Source organism: Triturus cristatus, chromosome 6 (assembly GCF_964204655.1).
Source record: "Triturus cristatus chromosome 6, aTriCri1.1, whole genome shotgun sequence".
Classification (NCBI taxonomy): Eukaryota; Metazoa; Chordata; class Amphibia; order Caudata; family Salamandridae; genus Triturus; species Triturus cristatus.
In genome coordinates this window covers 63,880,155-63,896,893 of record NC_140589.1, presented here as the reverse complement: position 1 = coordinate 63,896,893, position 16,739 = coordinate 63,880,155, and the positions used below count along the sequence as shown (strand labels likewise).

The 16,739-nt window shown below is 42.7% G+C and overlaps 1 protein-coding gene across 1 annotated transcript in view; it reads left to right on the top strand.

Moving 5' to 3' along the window:
* Positions 1–16,739, top strand: part of DNAH8 (dynein axonemal heavy chain 8) — a 13,985,216-nt gene that overhangs the window by 490,923 nt on the left and 13,477,554 nt on the right. The window contains exon 5 of the mRNA XM_085610239.1: positions 3,674–3,822. Within this exon, the coding sequence (XP_085466365.1) occupies positions 3,674–3,822 (149 nt within the window). The remainder of the gene's footprint in view (positions 1–3,673; positions 3,823–16,739) is intronic.

Here is a 16,739-nt window from a genome sequence, read left to right as displayed (position 1 = left end):
CGTCAGTACGGCGGTCGACGTCGAGAGATGCTCCACCGTCGCCAGTAGAGTGGCGATCGGTATCAAAGCGGGTGTCTCCGTTGCCGTCAACCAGGCGGCGGTCAATGTCGAGACATGCCTCAACATTGCCAGTGGAACAACGATCAACGTCGAAACAGGCATCTCCGTTACTGTCAACCAGGCGACAGCAACGTCGAGGCAGGTCCTGTCGTCGCCAGGAGCGAGACATTCGACATCCAAGCGGACTCTTCCGTTGTCGTCGACCAGACGGCGTTCAACATTGAGGGCCATATCTCCATCGTCAGAGAAGGATTCGACATCGGGACCCAAAGTAAAGTATTCAAGACGACATCCGACGTCGAGAAGGGGTTCTCTGTCTGTTCACACTCCTTTGGGTTCTCCTAGACGCTCCGCGTCAAGGACGAGGTCGGTGAGATCGATAGCTTCAACGTCAGGACATTCGACGTCGAAGCACAAAGAGAGGGCGACGTCGAGAAGAAGATCCGTCTCGAAAAACTCACCGGTGCTTGTCACAAATAGTCCTTTGATGTCGAGGCACTCACCATCAATGTCGCATCGTTCCTCCAGGCGCCGTTCAGCCTCCAGAGACCGCATGGAGTCATCTGCTTCAGTTGCCAGCTCTCCTCAAGTAATTTCAACGAGAAGCTCTTCTTCCCCGTCTCCGGAGGCACAAAAATCAACCTCTCCACGAAGGCAAAGGTCGCCTTCAGTTCATCTGTCACCAAGATGGCTCCTTCCCGTCAGCCATTGGCAGAAAGATCCTTCTGGCCAAGCTTGACGGCCTATGGACTATTCCAGTCCACTGCACAAATCCCCATTGGAACAGCTGGTACAAGAGGAGGACAGATCACCTGTTACTCGGACCAGGGATCGCCAGGACAAATCTCCGGAGCATAGACCAGCTCATGCTCATCAGAAAAGAACAAGAACACCATCTTGGTCTTCCTCTTCAACTCACTCCTCAAAAAGGGACTATTCCCCTACCCTTACGGATAGCCCACCTTCTAGAGTGTCACATATCGATGACACCAATACATTGCACAATGTCCTCACTAGAGGAGCGCTGAAGTTGCACATAGATATGTCAGCGCATCAAGCTTCTACCTCTATCATCTTTGAGACTCTCCATCAACTGTCTGTGTCTAGGTCTTTGCTCCCACTGGTTCCTGGTCTTCTTCAACCAGTAATGGATGTTTTTCTTACCCCATCCTCGATTAAAGCAGCTCCAGCGAGGATTCAGAAAAAATACAAGCCAGCGGAAACGGATCCTTTATTTTTAAAATCTGATCCTCCACCGAACTCGGTGATCATCGCGGCAGCAAAGACAACTCATGCCGTCACTTCTTCGTCCTCTTTCCCTCCAGACAGGGAGAGTAGAGCTCAGGATTCTTGGGAGAGAAAGGTATGCGGCTCCACAGCATCCTCCTTGAAAGTGTCAAGTACTGCAGCCCTGTTGGGCCGTTATGACAGGTCTTTATGGGACTATTTGGAGCATTTTAAGGAAAAACTGCCGAAAGAGGACCGACAGGATTTTGCGGAGAAGTGAGAATGATACCACATTATATACCCAATGTGCAAATCAACAGAGGAGAGTTAAGTGACTCTCACATCAAACTCGACCCCTCCTTAACGGTATGCCGTATATCCAGGGTCAGGACGTCGCTTCAGGTGCCATTCTGAGTACAGGACACGGGGCAAATGCCGGGTGATGCTGTAAATATACCGTCTACCATCCAAAGGCCATAAACATAAAAGAAGGACACCAAATCTGTCAGCCCCAAATGCGGTCAGCAATATAGAGGGCAGACTCACCACGTACCCTCCTACGTGGCGGCCATCTTTGAATTGCTAAAGTCGAGTATAAAACATGGTTAAAAGTTCCTCTTAACGCCATATAGGCCTCTCATCATAATTTAAAAGAATGCTTGTCGAGAATGACAAAAGTTAGATACATATTAGCCATTGTGGTTCTGACTAGGGGACCGAGGTTGCGTGTGGACCCGATCCTCTAGTGTGCTGAGAATCAGAGATGAGAATTGATCATTTCTAATTACGAATTGCAGAGGTTTATAGGATAAAAATGTGAGGGCATTAGTGCACATATCCGTTATAAACTAAGTGTTAACAATTCCGTGCTTAGATGATGTGTCTATGTTGACTCATATTGACTATATTCTAACTCGTCCATCTCTAGGGTAAGGTTTGGTGAAATAAAAGCGAACATAAAAGAAATACATAGTGAATCTGAGTACAGTTAGGCATTGGAGAAAAAACTTTTCATTTCAGAAATGTTTTACCTGAGTGTCGCATATGCCAGTAATACATATATATTGTCTTATAGCATTTCTCAGTGTGTACAACGTGAAAATATTTCTGTACATCATGATCGTGAAAGAAGTAGTCGTGCACACAGTGTGGCAACTCTGTGCACTCATTTACCCAAGAAGTAATGAAGCTCATGGTCCACACTGAGCCCCAGTTCCATACTGCGCAGTCTAAGGATCCAGAGTGCCTCAAGCCTACGAAGAGCCAACTCCCTGTTACCCCCCTTGGGTGTCTGTAGGTTTGTTCGATGCCGAAAAACTCAAATTGTTTGTGTGTCGACAGTGTTGACCTACCAGACGATAGAATTTTTGATTCTAGCCATTTATTATTTTCGCAGAGTTGACTACAAGGAGAACATAGGTATTTATCGTGGTTCTAGTTACATTGTTTTAATAATTTCCTCATGCCTGATTTGCACATTGGGTATATAATGCGGTATCATTCTCACTTCCCTTCATGCCAGATCCTATTCGTCTTAGTGACTCTATATTCACGATTTTCCGCTTTAGTTTTCACTCTTTAGTTGCCCTCAACATTCATTAATTTGGACATTTACATTATAATGTATCAAATCAATCATCTTCATGATATTAAGTATGTGGGCAAATCTTTCTTCCCATCTTTGCTCAATACTTGGACAACCTATTCGATTTATCGGTGCCATACAAGCCGCACAGTTGTTAATGTTCTTATAATTAATACTGATTTTAAAATATTGATTTTATTCGATTTCATTGTTTTTAGAGGCAAGTATAAAGATATTTTGTTGTATTAAGACCACCCGGGCGTTTGGAATCTAACTCTAAAATGCAGCATTTTTCCAATATACGTAGAATGTTCTCTCTATTACCCCATCTCCTACTTGCTGGTACAGCGTCAATGAGGTAATATTTAAGATATTCTACAGTTGAGTTGTGGTTGTCTTTGAGATGACGTGCCACGGTATATGTGAGGTCTTGGTTGGTAATTGCCCTCATGTGTTGGAGTATTCTTTTGTGGGCTTGTAGCTTAGTGCTTCCTATATATCATAAGCCACAGGGACACTCCAACACATAAATAACGTGGTCTGTTTTGCATGTCAGTATTTTGGTGATTTTGCGTTTCTTGTTGCAAAAGGGGGTCGTAAAAGTTGTTTTGTTTAATCCCTGTTGGCAGGCTTTGCAAGTTTTACACTTGTAAAAGCCATTTTGTTGCTTTAGCCAACTAGTTCCAGCCACCACCTCAGGACTAGTTTTGACAAGACTGTTTTGATGAAATTGATTAAATGTGTTTGAAACCCATGCATTTTGTTAAGAAGATTAACGGTGCATTTTATTATATTTTTCAGAGACTGGCCGCACACCAGTGGGCACAGTTAAAGGACAAAATGTCATGACGCTGTCCGTAGGCAACATTTCTGACAAGTTCAAAGGCCTATGTTTGTTTTTTGTGCGCTGCAAAAATGATGTGCCTTTGACTGCCAAAAATATACATGAGGTAATATTTAAATTAAAAAAAGCTCTAGAATAATTTGAATAATGTTTTCTGCTTGTTATAGAAAGTGCTAAAATATTCAAGCCTAATTTCTCACAATCTTTGAAACAAGATAAATTCGTTGATATAGTCGGATTTCCTTTGTTTCGATCTTCATTAAATGTTGTAACATCTAGAAAAATCTAATCTGTTCACGTATAACCCCCCTCCATGAAAAGTTTTCCTGCTCAGTATTGCTTTTTTCTTTTCACTTCTCTGTGTCCTTTACAAGAACTTGTTCCTAGGATAAATATGTTTATCTAGTTTAGTTGAGTGTAGCTGGGTTCATGGTAAGGTTAGTTGAATTATATGCCTAAGGAAAGAATTTGACGGCAGAATATTTTCCTTCCAGTTCGAAGTTCACTAAAAGAAAGCATGCATCTCTCACTTAGTCTTGTGAAGTGTCTCCAGGGTGTGAGAGCTGGTAAGGAAGCTGATGCTGCACAGGTGTTTTCATAAGATTAGTTATAATAACTGTAAACTCCCCATAGTGTTTTGAAAGTTAGTGAATAGTGGGCTGTTTAAAGTGTAACTAGACATTGTGAGAGGGGAAGGAATTATACATGGCAAGCTGTCTGAAATCTTTCTGCTACAGCAGCATTTCTCAAGGACCTTTGTGCTTTTGATTTTTTTCTGTAAGATCTTAGTTTATCACTATTTGCTATGTGACTACAAATGTATATAAGCTGAGTAACTTGTAAGCTTGAGCAGACTCTCTGGTAAATACCCAGAGACTCCCTACTGCAGCAGAGCAGAATAAAATATATTGGACATTCCCGATGACTGACTGCTCCGCTATTTGAAGATTTCATGATTTCAGCTTTAACACATATACGATGACACAAAAATTAAAAACATTACCTTTCTGTTTTTTAAAATATATTTTCAGGGTGTGGCCAGGGCCCAGATTGTGTAAAATGCTTGCTCACATAGTTTCAACCCAGCCCACTGTTTGGGCACATGAAAACCGTAGTCACTCATGCCAAGTTCCACAATATCACACACAAACTGAAAGGGGAACGGACTCTGAATCAAATGGTGCCCAAATACTAACAGAAGTCACTAAAGAAGTTGTGAAAGGCAAACAAGCACTCCATCACGTTGGGCTTGCACAAGTATTGTGTGACAGAGGAAGCTGCTGAAAAGAGCCTGTTTAAGTGACTCTGAGCTCTGAGAATCCTGGCAGCAAGAATCAAGTGTGGGGGTGTGGAAAGCACTAAAGAAGACATCGGTCAGTGAACCACTCAGCAGTTTACTCTGGAGTGCAGTTAGAAAGCAATGTGGGAGTCGATGCAAAGAAGTGTCCTCACCCTAGCAATTGGGCTTCCAGGCAGTAACTGTATAGTGACTAGAACAAAAGTCCTGTGCACACATATAAGGATAATGGTTTTAGTGTCAAAACCAAAGTTAAAAATTTCTTCTTGCTGAAACTATGAAGGTCGACATCAGGAGTATCATAAATGGGGATTTTAAATCAATCCAGATCAATACAGAATGAACCAACCAGCCGACACGTGTTTTATCACAACGTGGTACAATTGTGATTCTTCAGGGCTGGGAAGGACACAAAACAACAAATAAAACAAAAGGGAAACCACTAAATGGCGCATAAAAGAAACAAAATTAAAAGAAATGAAGGGTGACGAAAGGTGAACACCTCAGATCACGTGGAGACCCTATGTTATGAGAAATACACAGATTAGGTGACTTCACACTACATAGAGACCCAATATTTGTGGAAAAGTGTTGTGGTCAACAAACAGTAACTTATTAATGGCAGCGCACCAGTATGTCAATCTGAAAAAAGACAAAAGATACCTTGCAAAAGCTTAGTCTGATAAGCATCTACATAACATTGGAAGTGAGATCATAGGTGACAACTAAGTTTGTGTGAAAGGTGACATGGTACGATAATCTTGAATCTTGCAGTAAATCTTAACATGAACAAAAATGAATGTGGTATATTCAAAAACCGTCTGTCAAGTTTGTAACGTTTAGCACTGAAGTGACATTAAAGCACGAGAAGGTTATCAATTGCAAACAAAAGGCAGGCGAAAAGTAACACTGAAAATACCATAATAGACAGGGAGAGGTAGTTGCTAAAAAACAGGATATGGATTGTATTAGGGTGATTGATGACGCGTAAGCAAAAACAGTTCAAATAACTGAGTGTATAAAGAATAATAGAAAATAATTATTAACGTTGACTCAGTAATGCTTAATCTGGAGTTAGCGGGTAGGAAATGCAGGAGAGATGAAAAGCAAGAGTAGACTGAGAGAGTACAGGGTCCTACGGTGGCGGTTATACTAATTCATAACGGAAGAGCGGCCCATTTGTATAACGGACAGAAAAACTATAGAGGGCATGCAAAAAGAGTCAAAACCGAAATTAAACAAATAGGTCTACCTGTATGTTTGGCAAAAGAACATGGCAATCTAAGGGAGAGGGGGCAAAAATGGGTAAATTTCAGGATATAGTCAAAAGGCATAACGGAGTCATGTACAATGACAGAACTAAACAAAGGGTGCGTACACTCACCGCAATACCGGTGATAATTTCGACCCGGTAGCGATACGGGTAGAGCAACATTTGAATAACGGGAAAATGGAAAGTGAATCTTCCCTGCGTCCCCAAGTAAAAGGGACACGAGTGTAAACAACGGGTACGTCTGAAAAGGAGGCAATTTGGGGGAAAAAAGGAAAAAGCAAAGACATTGGTCTGCGAGTCCTGATGGAATACTTAAGGTATGTGGCAGTATGGAACAGGGCTCCTCGTGGGCTTACCTGCACTCCAGAATCCTGTGTGTAGGATTCACGCTGTCCTATCCAGGGTAATGGAAGCGGATGAAAACGAAAACGGAAGTATATAAAAAGGAAAAAGGGGGCGCGAAACTAGAACGTGAAGTGAACTTCCGGTATGGAAACCGGAAGTGAGTTTTTAGTAGGGAATGAAACAACACCGTCAAGTAGGGAGAAATACAAAAGGGGCACGGTGTATGAGATGCAATGGAGCACTAATTATAGCAAAATGTCGCCCCGGTTGTTACGGGCCCGAGGGAAAGGGGGGCAGGTGCAAATAGGCTGGGAACGAGCCTAAGTGCACCAGTAAGTGTAGGGTGATAATGAGGAAATGAAAAAATAAGAAATGAAAAAATTAAGAGGGGCAGGAAACATGAGCAGCAAGAAGAGTTTGAAGAATATTTAAAGATCTCACAAAATGAACAGAAAGAGATGCTAGTGTCTAAACTAGCAACTCCAGAGGAGAAGCATAAAACAAATAGTACAAACAAAATCAAATTCAATATCAACATTTCATGTTAAACAACGATATTTCACAAGGGGTACAATAAACCTATATTAGACAAAATTTCAGTGCTTGATGGCTAGCTGTATGTAAGAACATAACAATGTCGTTATTTGTCAGATAGGGTCAATATAATTCAGAAGTTAACAGAGAGTAGCAGAGGATATTCAAAGGTCATTAGGATCCCAGAAAATATTGCAGTTCGTGGTCGATGTTAAGACCATGTTTTACTGACTGAAGACGCATTATCCAAGTGGCCTCCAGTCTTCTTAGTCTCAATTCGCGATTGCCACCCCTGACATTGCTGTTGGTGACATCTATTCCAAAAAAGGTCAAACTCTTGTGCGGTCCTTGAGTTGCACACGTCGCTATATGCAGGGACATCGGGTATCTGGCATCGCCATTGTGCATTGCCCTGATGTGTTCCATAATGCGTTCCTTCAAAGGCCTGATAGTACTTCCCACATAGTGTTTTTTGCATGTGCATTTCAGGATGTACACAACATACTTAGTGTTGCAATTGATGTTGTGGGTAATGTTGTATTTGTGTCCATTCCAACCTTTGAATTCCTTGGTACCATTTTGGGCCCATTTGCAAACCCCACAACATCCGCATTTGTGAAAACCTACAGTGTGGGGGCTTAGCCAAGAGGAGACGGTGATAGAGCGTGGAACCGTAGGGCTTAGTCTGTTTCTTAACGTCCTGCCTCTCCTGAAAGTGATTTGTGGACGAGTGGTAATGCAATCTCCAGGTAAAATTCTTAGAACAGGGTATTCAAATATTAGGAAGTAGTGGCGCTCTGCTGATAAACGTAGGTATATTGAGTCACAATATCTGTATGGTGCAAAACAGGGAGGGGAGACCCCTAAACCCCTCAAATTGTAAAGGCCAAAGAAATTTTGACCTCAAGCTGAGCAAAAGACCGGTCCTGTGCACACATACAATTATATAATCACTGATCGATACAGGTAAGTGCAATGCAACAAAGAAAACATTCATATATGATTTGAAAATTCCGTTTAATCAGCATAACCAGCCGACACGTGTTTCATCGTGGGAAGTGTGAACCACGAATCTTCAGGGCTGGAAAAAATACAAAATGATTCATGCTAAGACAAGTGCCATAAGCAAGGCGATACTACAAAATAATGATCTTTACAAAACGTAGTATGTAAAAACAGTGCGAAGATATACAGGAAGAAAACACCACAACTCCAAGAAGGTGCTGAAGTAGTAATAAGATATATGTGTCAATAGTGCCTACACCACCAATCGGCCCGTAACCACGCTTGGCAAATCTGTACTTCATATCTGACCGACACTTTTCAAATTCTGTGTCCTCACTGCAGTTCCTCCTCGCTCTTGTAAATTCCCCATAAGGAATTGTCTGTATCTGGTGTAGGGGATGTGAACTGTCTGCATGAAGGATGGCATTACATGATGTCTCCTTGCGATAAAGTTTACTGTGAAGTTTGACTCCCTTGACATTTAGTTCAATATCAAGGAAAGTGACACAGGTAGGGCTCGAGTGACATGTAAATCTCATAGCCATATCATTAGAGTTAAGGTGTTTGCAGAATGTATTAAGTTTCTCTTGTGAACCGGACCAGAGGAGGAGACAGTTGTCAATGTACCGACCCCAGTAAATGATGTACTCGCTCCATTGAGCTCCCTTACTCCCCCATATACATTCAGATTCCAGTGAACCCATATACAGGTTAGCGAAAGAGGGGGAAAACCTTGAGCCCATGGCTACACTCTTAATTTGTCTGTACCATTGTTGGTTGTACATGAAGCAGTTGTTGTTTAGTATGATCTCCATCATGGCAACGATCATGTTAGTGTGTTGCCATAATGTTGCAGGCCTGTTGTGAAGAGACTGAGTGACTACTTTTAGGCCCAAGTCAGGTTTAATCGAGGTATAGAGTGGATGCCACGTCCAATGTGGCCATGATCATGTTGGGTTTCCACTGAACATCTGCTAGAACACTAAGTATATGTTTAGTGTCCTGTATGAAGGAGGGTAAATTCTTGACCATCGGGTTGAGAAACAGGTCCACATACTGGGCTACTCTCTCTGTGGGTCCCCCCTATACCAGAGATGATGGGTCTCCCAGGTGGAAAAGGCGCTTGTTTGTGCACCTTAGGTAGGATGTATAACCAAGGGTAAGTGGGTCTCACCACTTTCATGTACATGGCTTCCTCTTCGTCAAGCAGACCAAGGGTCTGCCAGCTTTGGAGATTTTTGTTAATTAAAAGAGTCAAAGGGCCCATGGGGTTGCTGCTAAGAAGTTCATAGCAAGAGTCGTCCTGTAATTGACTAATTATCTCATTGTATAGTGACTAGCCCACCCTTTCCTCTTCTCAGTTCTGCTGGAGTCACCCGAGCAGCCGTGCAGCAGAATGAAGCCCTTGAGGGACTAACTTAGCTCTTCCTAAACAGATAGTGATTTGCATTGTGGAACTATGGATTTTTATGATCAGTTATGTCCCCTATCTTGGACCCCAACGGCTTCATGTATGAATCACAAGTACATGTATGTTCCCTCCAGTTCCAGTTATGAAGACGCAAACACATGTGCGTCCACCGTCAACATGTCCTCTGTCAGATCCGCCATGAATAGGCCGGATATTCCATTCTTAAGTATGAAAGGCCACCGGCTTTATATAGTTCACTTATGCCATTTTACAGTCCAGGCAAGTAGGCCCCGATTCTGTCATCGAACTCTTCTTGCCTTCTGCCTCTGAAAGCTCCAGTCTGAGCCTGCATCTGTGACCATGAACTTTGTCTCATTCTCTGCGCGGCTCATGAAGCCTGACATCAGCCTGCTGCCTGCCAAAAACTGTATTTCACCTTCGAAATTATCTGCTCCGTTCCCTGCCCAATGCATTCCAATGCATTCCTGTCTAGTAGTTTAAGTAAACATTCTTCCAGCTACCGAGCAAAGGCCCGGCTTCTCTGTCTTTATGCAAGTAATTCATAGCCCTATTGCTATGGAAGATTTCCGCCCTCGCATCTAGTGTAGACACTTAGACGCTTGTACACGCACTAACAGTCAGTATAGTCAGTATAGAATAAGATTCTACTCTAAGAAGACCTCTCTTTTGGATAACATAGTTCTTTAAACATAGGATGTTAGATATGATTTGGGATTAGGTTGACTTGACCCTCCAGACTTCTGTCGCCATATGTAGAGCTAAATGTCAAGTCCCCTTCACCCCCTAGTTGCACGTCAATTACACGTCATGCTGCTGCGCGCGCATCTCTGCCAAGTATTTCTGCTGACATTGCGAAATTCTTTCATGTAACCACCCTCTTATGACATCACATCTGATGACGTTCTTTCATCACTCCCAGTTACGCCTATTTTTGCTACGCATGTGAAATGTTATCTTTGCTATCAATTGTTACGCCTCTTGCATTGGCCTCACTGTAATGCCTATTGTATAAAAGTGAATAATTATCAATAATGTATGTACTTCACTTCCTGAACCTTCGTGGTGATGGAACTTGGAGCAACCGATTATAATCGACCATTGGAATAAAGCCCATTCCGAACCTCTAATACCACGGATTCTGCCTCTTATTTACTGAGCTATATTTTATTATGTTTCTGTATCAAATTAAGTCCCGGTAATTAAATTATTTACCACATGAATGGCGCCCGAACAGGGACACTTTCTCATCTCACGCGCCGGTGGTGCGTTGCAGGCCCGGTCTCCTGCCACAGCTGGACGGACAATAACGCGTACCAGCAGGATTTCCTGTATCTCCCTCCGGTCAAGCGGGGGCGACTGAGGCTGCGATCAACACCCAGACGAGGCGGTGAGAAGTGCGAAGTATCCCGACCAGAGCCTAGCTGAGAGAGCAAGATCCGAGGTATACAGAGGCCCACCAGTTTCCGAAGTCCCAAGTCGAGTCCAGTGTCCGAAGTGTTCGAGTCGAGTCCAGTCCGGTTCAAGTTCAGTTCAGTTTCCGAGGCCTTCCGTTTCCGAGCTACCCGGTGAGTACCATTACTGGGGAGGCGTTCTGACGTGCACATAGGTTGTGCCGGTCAAGACGGGTTTGGGTACACAAATCCGGTCTGCACTGTTTCAGCAGTGTATCTGTACTGTTTAGCAGTATATCTAGTATATCAAGTATATAAATTCAGAATAAGTCAGTTAAAATCGAGTATTATGTTTAGTGATTAAGTTTTTCTTAGATCGTCATTATCATCGTTGCTCAGTTAAATGTTAAATGTTAAATGTTTTCTGCATATTGTGGTATGAATGACTGTTCATTATTGTGTTTACTGTATTAAGTTTGTTCCAAATCAAGTATCAGATCAATTTTCAATATGCCGCTCTTTTCGAAATTAAGACAGATCACGACAAGAAAAGGGGTACTCGAAGAAGCTGTTCCTATTCCTCCTAGGGACACTCCAGGGTACTTCATGTATCATAAACATGGCTTAGACGCTATATTATTTCTTGATTTATGGGTAGACTACACTAAGGAATTACCAGAAAGTCAGAGGTGGCCCGCAGCGGGGACCTGGGATGCAGAGTGCATCGTGAAAGTAGAGGAAGAATTATGGAAAAAGAAAGCTAGACAATCACAGAAAGACGCCATTGAATTATGGCGTAAAGAATCGTATAGACGTACAGAAAAAGCACGTAGACAGGAAGAGAAGAGTAAAGAGAATTCAAATGAAGTCCGAGAAAATCTATTAATTGAAGAAGGCGCACGAGTGAAATCAGAACAAGTAGACAGACAAAGAAATGCCCTTATGAATGGTATGTATCCCCTTCTGGCCGAAGGATTACCTAAGGTTACTCCAGAGATACCAAAAGACTTGCCAACCCCATTATTTCCAATAAAGGTACATCCTAAGGGGCATCCTAGAACCGCAGAAGATGTTTTTCTGTCCTCATATTTAGATGACGCAGCTCCCGAGTATGCTAATCCCGCCCCACATAGACCGCCTGCCAGGGAGGTTCAACGCCAAGATCCAGTACCCGTATCCCTACAGCAACAAATCCTGTCACAAGTTCCGGCAAGCACATCTGTTTCTACATCTGTTCCTGCAGATACTTCTATAGCTGTGTCCACACCTATAGTTGCTGTATCACGTTCAACGAACCCTTTCACACCCGATACCCCAGACGGGGCTACCGGAGGTGCTACCAATATCTTTTCTACGCCACCTAGAATAAATAAACTTACCTTTCAAGAGTCAGCACATTCACGTACCCCCAAACTCATAAATGCCCGTACGCTTAAAGAACTTCTTATAGATTGTAGATATGACCCTGTGCCCGGCAAAGAGGACGAAATGATCATGGCATCATTACGTATCAGACGAGCCGCGGTGTATTTAGGGAAGTTACCAGGAATGACTGCGCATCTAGATAATATATACCATTTTGTCCAAACAGGGCGAGATTCTGAATGTATTAACAGAGCTATGGAATACCAGAAAGTGGAGATACAGGGGGAACTGTTACGTTTCCTTATAAATTGTGTGATCAGAAATCAAGACCGACCGGGGGTAGACCCGGAAGCAATGCAAATTCTTACTAGATGGAGCCAGAATATATCAGAAGGTAGACATGATAAGCAAAATTGTATAGTAGCCATGTGCCGAAAGATCCGTAAAGAAATAGAACGTTCACATGAAGAGAGATTAGCGGTAGACCAGTCCGAACAAAACGAGGAAGAAGGATCAGGACTGTCCATAGGACAGTCAGACACCATAGCCTATGTAGGTAGAGGAAGATCTTGTAATAGTAATAGATGTCTTATTGACCCGATACGTCCGATGTGTCCAGATAATAACAGGAATTTCCAAACACCTATAATTAATATAAGGTCTAACGAGCATTCATTCCAAGCAGCTGACAAATTACTCCGAGAACGAAGGGGTTATCATTTTCTCGATTCTATGGATGAACAAGAATTAGCCAGGTCAGCTGTCCATTGGATTGACAGTCCCGGAAAATACAGTGATGATACAGTAGCACGCACATTTTTGAATCTCACCCCAGATGAACAGCGTTTAGCTGGGATTTATATGATTCAACAACTCCTTATACTATATCAGAGTCAGCATTCGGACCCTGGTCCCTTACCTGACATATTGACTGAATTGCTCATGAATAGATGGAGAGGTTCAGGTACTAAATTAATTAAAGAAATTCTAGAATCAAGGAAGCAGTATATCCTTTTTGTATGTTCAGAACATGTCTCATTGCCCATCAAGGAAAGAACCACGTATTACATGGATAGACAGAATCCCTTACGAGAAGTACACCCAATAAAAGGCGAGGACAATGAGTTTAAACGCGTATTTGTATATACGCCCATATCGAAGATAGAATTGTTAGAAATGAAGAAAGTGGTACCCAGTCATGACAAAGATCCAGCGGGTTTCCACCGAGAAATTAAAGACATGTTACTCATGGGAGAGTATACCTATCCCGACATTATGACAATATTAAAGGTATTAATGCCTGCTGGCATTTATGAGAAACTCAGGGAAAAAGAGTGGGAGGTAGGAGACCAAAAGATAGAATGGTCAGTATTAGAAGCAGAAGAAAAGGCCCGAACTGCAGGAGCAGGACTTGGGGATAAAACTAAAGCACTACCAGGTTTATTAGTACAGGTACTGCCACGTTTATTAACTACGAAAAAGGAAGACTGGGGTACAATTTCAGCCTGTAAACAGAAGCAAGATGAAGACACTAGCGATTACTATGCCCGATTTGAAAAATGTTTTGGTATAAATAGTGGCATAAAAGCAAGTAGCGAATCATACCCACATCTGTTTGTAACAAAATTAGTAGAAAATGCCCTGCCTCAAGTGAAGAACAGAGTATTAAAATTCGAGAGTACCTGGCAAGGTAACACTCCATCACAAATGTTACAAATGTTACAGTACCATCACAATAGAATTAGAGAGGAACAAGAACATGAACATAGACGTATGAAAGACACGAAAATGAAAATGCTAGTTTCCCAGACAGTTCCAGCTGAAGGACATAAAAAGGGTATGACACATTCCGGTGATTCAACAGGACCTGTAAAAGGGACATGCAATTATTGTAAAAAGCCAGGTCATTACGTACACGATTGTCCAGTTTTAAAACATAATATCGCCATAGGTAATACAAAAGAAAGACCACGGCCACCTAGACAGGATCAGAATGAACAAGGAGCCCCGCAGCATGCACAGTCCATGCCAGCTCCACCACAGTCTATACAGTTTGTGCCTGCTGCACCAGCGCTGCCTGTTGCTGCCACACAAACCACGACACGACAACTGTACCAGACCGCACAGTACGACTATCCTGATTATCAACGATACGCATGAACCAGCCTAGGGAGGGAAGTTGACTTACCCCTTATCGAGATCCCTGTAGATCAAGAAGGACCCTATGTACATAGTGAATTATTAGGCCAAGACAGAAAATGTTTACTCGATACAGGGGCAAGTCGAACAACCATAAAACGTAGTGAAGTTCCAGGGGCACCCCTCTCAGGCTCACAGAATATTTCCCTTGGTTTTTCAGGAAAACCTATTGTTAATGAAGTGTCACAACCTCTTCCACTTACGATAGGACCTTTGACCCGAACTACAGATTTATTGCTTACTAAATCATGTCCAGAAAACTTGTTAGGAATAAAAACACTGAAAGCTCTAGGAGCTATAATATGTTGTTCTCCGGAAGGAGTAAGATTGTTTTTACGTGATTTTAAAGGCCATTATGTGTCTAGAGACATGGATCCCCGATTGCAGACTTTACCTACACATCTATGGGCACAAGGCCCTACTGATGTTGGTTGCATGAATATTACACCATATCGAGTCACACTAAAGGCAGGAGTGGTACTACCACGAATGCGACAATACAAGTTACCACCAGATGCTGTAGTGGCCTTACTGCAAATCATTGACGAGCTTATTGCCCAAGGAGTGGTTGTGGAAACAGACTCCAATGTATGTAATTCACCGATAATTCCGATTCTTAAACGAACAGATCCGAAGACCCCGCCAGTATATCGATTGGTTATTGATCTGCGCGAATTAAACAAATGCATTGTGCCACAATTCCCTGTGGTCCCAGATATCTCGTCATTACTGACAGCTATTGATTCCGAAGCAACATTCTTTACTGTAATTGATCTCAAGAATGCTTTTTTCAGCGTCCCAATAGATCCGGAAAGCCAATATTTGTTCGGATTTAGTTTAAATGGACGTAGCTTTAAATTCTCACGCGCACCTCAAGGATTTACAGAAAGCCCCAGCATCTATAGCCAAGCACTGAAACGAGAACTCGACAGTATCCACATGCCAGTTAACACTGCTTTGCTTCAATATGTCGATGATCTGCTGATCGCCGCGAGAAGCGAACCCGAATGTGAGAAAGCATCACTGACAGTTTTACAATTCCTAGCCGAAAAGGGGCACAAGGTGTCCCCTTCTAAGCTGCAATTCTGTGTCCAGCGAGTTGTTTATCTTGGACACTCGCTGTCCAAGGAGGGAAGGCAGCTTACACCCGACCGCATTCAGTTAATAGCTAACATGCCAATACCCAAGACACAAAAGGAGGTGCGGGCTTTCATAGGCCTCACTTCATATTGTAGGCAGTGGATCCCTCAGTATGCATTTCTAGCAAAACCACTCATTCAGTTGACAACACAGGAGGCAGCCACATCGACTGTTCTCCCTTGGACTCAGGAACATACACAAGCTTTTGAAAGCTTAAAGAAAGCTTTATGTCAAGCGCCTGTTTTAGCAACACCATGTTACAGTAAACAGTTTACACTCTTTGTTACAGAACGCGAAGGTACTGCCTTGTCAGTACTCACACAGGAACAAGCAGGAGCACACAAACCATGTGCTTATTTCTCTAGTACATTAGATCCTGTAGCTCAGGCTTTGCCTGCGTGTCTGAAATCAGTGGCAGCGACAGCTTTAGCAATCAGACAAAGCGATGCCATAGTGTTAGGACATCCATTGACAGTTCAAGTACCACATGCAGTAGAGGTTCTTGTAAATAGAACGCAAACACAACACTTGACTATAGCACGACTTACAGGGTATGAACTAACGTTGTTTCAGCCACATATAGAAATAAGACGCTGTAACACATTGAATCCTGCCACACTTTTACCTGTAATCGGAACAGACCCACTAGCCCATGACTGTATTGAAGTTATTACAATTACGACGAAACCCAGACAAGACTTAACCGATGTCCCATTATCAGACCCAGACCTGACGTTGTATGTAGATGGTTCATGTATGAGAACTAGTACAGGAGAGTTAGTGGCCGCGTATGCAGTCACAACAGACACTGAAATTATTGAAACAAATCGCATAAATACCTTGTCAGCTCAAGCCGCAGAGCTCATCGCTCTGACACAAGCCTGTATTCAAGCCACAAATAAAAAAGTCAACATATACACTGATTCACGTTATGCATTCGGAGTCGTACATGACTTCGGCGTGCTGTGGCGAGAGAGAGGTTATTTAACTTCTCACGGTGCCCACATTCAGCACGGACCCCTCATTCATGCCTTATTAGATG